This window comes from Tupaia chinensis, unplaced genomic scaffold, assembly GCF_000334495.1.
Source record: "Tupaia chinensis unplaced genomic scaffold, TupChi_1.0 Scaffold000231_1, whole genome shotgun sequence".
Classification (NCBI taxonomy): Eukaryota; Metazoa; Chordata; class Mammalia; order Scandentia; family Tupaiidae; genus Tupaia; species Tupaia belangeri.
In genome coordinates, this window is record NW_006159706.1 from 2,162,731 (window position 1) to 2,167,586 (window position 4,856).

Here is a 4,856-nt window from a genome sequence, read left to right on the forward strand (position 1 = left end):
AACCCCAGCTTGCTGGCCCGCCGCATCCCCGGCCTGGTGGCCCCTAATTTAGCCGCCCGTGGCCCTTGAAAGGGCAAGGATGTGAGATGCGTGCCCCAGTGTACAGGTAGGAGGAGAATGGTGTTTGGGCGCACACCCTCCGGAAATAATAGTCATCATAATTATCTGCGTTTACCCACTGCCTGTGCCCCATTCTCTTAATCTGTGCAGCAATCCTATAAGGCAGTTGCGCCTATTGTCTCCATTTTACCAGGGAACTGAAGCCCGGAGAGGTCTAGCAGCTCTCCTGAGGTTATCCGGCGGATTAGAGACAAAGTTGGAGTTCTCCGTTTGGTCGAGTCCATTTGGTCCTTGCCGTAACACCAGGGGCAGACTCTTCTAAAAGAGAAGAGCTAACGGTGCCCACCCGTTAGACCAACAAGCCAATCCCTGCCGTTGAGCCTCACTTCCTCCAGGCAGCCTCCTCTGATGCCCCTCGTCTCCAGGCTGGGTTAGGTCTGAATGCAGTGGAAAATGTCTGCTTAAGCACATGTCTGCAATACTTAGATTGTCATTTCAAGCAATGTCTCTATTGCCCAACCTGGCCTAGAGTGCGCACTCCATAAATGTTTATGAATACATCATTAAGTGAATAAGGTACCAGGGCTGGAGACAGCTGAGGAGTGTGGGGAGACCTGGGCATGGAAGGCTGGTGTGGCAGGGGCAGACATGGGCTCTGTGAATTCAGCTGTCCCATCCCTGTAGCCCCATAGAGACCGGTGGGGGAGTGAAGGGGGTGGGGCAAGTCAAGGCCTCTGCTGTGTCCCTGGGACTCTTAACAGCCTCAAGAGAATAGAATAATTATCTGTGGCTCTCAGAGACTCTCAGGCCCAGGACACCTGGGTTGGCCCTGCACGGGACATTCCTGAGGACAGTGGAGACCAGGCTGGCCCAGGGTGTGGTAACTCTGGTCTGGAATGTAGTGAAACCAGTGGGTCAGGCTGGTTTGAGCCCAGGCTCTGGCCCCCCAGCCAGCATCTTCTGCCCTAAGCCGCCATCTTTACAATCTTCCAGGACCCATTCTCCCACCCCTTACCCCAAACACAACGATGGGACTGAAAAGAAAGTATTTATTTTGGGGGAAGATAAACAGGGAAGAAGGTGAGGGTCTCTGGGCTTAGGAGGCCCGGACAGTTGGTCCATGGTTGTCCAGGTAGCGCCTCAGGGCTGTGGGGTAATCAGTTAGGACGCCAGTGGCTCCCAGGTTAAAAGCCACTTCAAAATCCGACTCTTCATTGAGGCACCAGAATACCACCTGACAGGGAGAGAGGGACTTGTAGTTTCCACACAACTTTACCTGGACCTCGCTCTCACATCCACGTGGTGGGCGCACCCCCTTCTCCTATAGGGAGACCTCCCAGCAAGTGGTGTGCTGGAACTGGTTGTTAAACTTTCAGGAATTTTGCAAACGGGTTATTAAACACAGTTATTATTAAAAATTAAATTACATGGGGCCAGAGGGAAAGGAGACCGCCTGTGAGGCTGAACCACATGAGAAGTTTCCAGGTTCACGTCGAGACCCTGAGCATGCCGGGCACATGTGTGCCCATAATGGAGGGCTGCTGAGGCTGGCGTGGATCCCAGCGTCAGGACCCTGTGGGGGTGCTGTCCCTCTCACTCACGGAAGAAGAAGAAAGAAAACAGTACTACTCAAAACTAGTCACTTCCTGGTTCCAATAGGTGATGTCCTGGTTAAGGCTCTGGACTCTCATGTGGCCGGCTGTAGTTCAAGTCCTGGACCAGGTGGCTAGCTTTCTTACTTTCCCTTTCTCTCTCTAGTCAAATGAAAAAATAATAAGAATGAATAAAATAAAATAAATCATTCTTATAGAAGCATGTCACTTACTAATTATTTGACTAGCTTTTACTACTCCCTGTGTTCCCGAGGTCACTTATGTCTGCTGACTCTAAGCGGGGGTGCCACATAATGGTGAGCTGCCACGCATCTCCCAGCTCTGCACACAGTGACTGTGTGCTGGTGACCTGAGACTGACCAAGGTAGGAGTATTTATTTATTTTTATTTATAAAAATTGCCAGAGGGTGTATGTGCTTACCAGGGAGACACACAGAGAGAGGGACAGGGAGAAAGCACCTCCCAACCAGGCCTGGTCATGCCGCAACCCCTCCTCCATTTCCCCATCGGGTCAAGATTTTGAACACCCACACATGTGCACCTGGCATGTTTTTCAAGCCACCAGGGTCAGGATTTGAACAGTCAGCCAATGAGAGTATTTAAACCAGGAAAATTAACGCTTACACTGTGACTTTTTTGCTCCTCCCAGAGAGCCCGTGGTGAGCATTTACCAGACCCCAACCCTCTCCACCAGCCCCAAGTCCTGCCTTGCCCAGTGTTCTCCTGTCGGCAGAGGCAGGTGGAGATGGTATTCTATCCAGACGAGTCATTGCACCTCTCGATGCCAATCTGACAACTGAGGGTTGTGGTCCAACCCCACAGAGCTATGGTGAGCTCCAAGGAGTGAGAGACCTGCTCTGAAAGGGCTCTGTCATCCCCGTGCCTCCCTGGCCCCACATCCAGTCGGCAGCCAAGTACTGGCCTCTCTTTGTGAGTTAACCTTTCCACCCACATGGGCCCCCCCAACCTCTTCTCCACTTGGGCGGCCCGTGTGACCCATGGACCCTCAGCAGGATCCAGTGTCTCCCCTACTCAAGATCCTCAGACGCTTCTCTTCCCATTGGGCTGCAGTCCACACTCCTGACTGGGCCCACGGGCCTGCCTGCCTCTGCTCTGCTGCTCCTTGAGCTCCTCTTGGCCACTGACTCCAGGCTGTAGCCGCTCCTCCTCCTTCCTCCCCGAGAGCACCCTCCTCCCGTCCTTCATATGGCTCCCACCTCACTGCATGCAGCAGGCCTCTGACCCCACTGACCACAGGAACAGTCCATTTCCTGTCTACTCACTGTCCTCGCCGTGGCTTGCTGCATTTCTTCCCTCTGCCTTTTTTTTTTTTTTTTTTTAATGTTTCTTGTTTATTTTTTCCATGAGAGAAGGTCAGAGGAAGAAAGAGAGAGACAGAAAGAGGTTCCCCGACAGGGTCTTCAGGCTGCCATCTACCCCAGTCTCAGACCTGAGTCACAGCACACACCAGAGCTTTAGCATTGACAGGGTGGCCCTAAGAAACGAACCTGGGTCCGGCTGTACGATCCCTGCACTGCTGCTTGGCCCCTCTGTCGCCCTTGGTGGTCAAACTCCCATCCCCAGTACCACAGACAGTGTCTGGAACATTCTCGACAAAGGCCGGCTAATTGTGAAAGCTGATGTCCACAGAAGCAGGAGCGGGCTGGGCTGGCTTCCTCCCTCCCCTGGGCTTTCCCTGAGTCCTCATCAGGGCCAGGCCATGGGTTGGTTCAATTCCTCATCATCATTGTAATTTTTGGAGCCCTTACAGTTCTGTATCCAGAAGGGTTAAATACACCACCCTCCCTGTTTTACACATAAACAGAGACTCAGAAGGTGAGGCGACCCAGCTAGCTGGCAGCAGTAGTTGGAACCCTGCTCAGGGCCCCTCTGGGAGCTACCTCCGTGCAGTGGGAGGCCCTGGGTAGGGCCTGACCAGCTGTGGGAGTGGCAGTCAAGACCTCACCTGCACCCCTCGCTCCTCCAGGTGTCGGATCAGACTTTTCCTCATGATGACCCTGGGCAAGGGGGAATGGTGGGGGGCAAAGGCAGTGATGAGAAGGGGGGACAAAGAACAGGGGCAGTGCGAGTCTTTATGGGGAGACTGCACCCCGCCTCCTCTCCCGCCTCACCATTTTGAAACCACAGCCGCCAGCTGATTCAGCCAAGAGCAGGAAAATGGGAAGTAGGTCCTGAGGAGAGAAGGGAGGTGAGGGTCAGCCTTGGGGTCTCCCTGTCACAAGGACAGGGTGGGGTGGCAGTGACTCCCTGGCCCCTGAAGAACCTCTGCGGTTCATAGATGAGCAATTCACCCTCTGTTCAGCGAGATCCTACTCTGACTCCCTTGAGCCCACGCTCTGGGCGGCCTCGCGTGCACCATTTCACAGGCCAGGAAACAGGCTTCGATAGCCCAAGTGCCTCGCGTAAGCTGCAAAGCAAGTCAGTGGAGGCGCTGGGGCCGGGGTCAGGGCTAGCTGGATTCCAAAGCTGGACACCGAGCCTGGAGGTCCTACTGGGTAGAACCTGACCGGCTTGTTGAGCTCAGACAGTGCTTAATGGAGCAGCGATGTCCCCAAATTATCCCTCTCCAGGGGTGACTTTAGAGGCCCTTTATTGTGCCAGGGCAGGCCTGAGCTCTGAACTTCCAACTGGGTGACCTTGGGCAAACTGCAAAACCTCTCTGAACCTGGGTACCAGTGGTGGCCCTGATTCCTATACCTCCAGGAGGTGCTACAAGGGAAAGGCCAAATAAGCTGCAAGATGTGAAAACACCACAGATCTTGTAGAAAAAAGTTACACCAAATTTTGTAGAATGATAATCTCTTTGTAGCAAGAGGTGGTGGGGGCTGGGAGCTTCCCCTGGAATAACAGAGAGAAACAGAAAGTATTGGGGACCACCAGGATTGTCAGAAAACAAAGTCCTGACAGCTAGGAAAGTATCCATATTCCTGATACTTTATTGTAAATATTAATCTGCTGTAACTTTGTTAACCCTTGTCTCCCTTGAGGCTTTTCGCTTCTGAGAACCTGGGAGAGCCCAGTCTGGTGGAGCCATGCTATGTTAAAAACTGTCTGTGTCTGTCTTCCCAGTCAGACTGTACACTCCCCGAGGCCCTTACCCTACCCCTGTGGGTCTTTTTTTTTTTTTTTTTTTTTTTTTTAAGAGGTTTCTCTCATTGGCAC

At 52.9% G+C, this 4,856-nt stretch overlaps 1 protein-coding gene across 2 annotated transcripts in view; it reads right to left on the minus strand.

Moving 5' to 3' along the window:
* Positions 1-1,095: 1,095 nt before the first annotated feature.
* Positions 1,096-4,856, minus strand: part of GDPD3 (glycerophosphodiester phosphodiesterase domain containing 3) — a 9,596-nt gene continuing 5,835 nt past the window's right edge. For both annotated transcript variants that reach the window (XM_006148217.3, XM_014587713.2), the window contains exons 8-10: positions 3,806-3,865; positions 3,640-3,691; positions 1,096-1,294 (exon numbers count right to left, since the gene is read on the minus strand). In XM_006148217.3, coding sequence (XP_006148279.1) covers positions 1,157-1,294; positions 3,640-3,691; positions 3,806-3,865 — 250 coding nt within the window. In that variant the 3' untranslated portion in view covers positions 1,096-1,156. The remainder of the gene's footprint in view (positions 1,295-3,639; positions 3,692-3,805; positions 3,866-4,856) is intronic.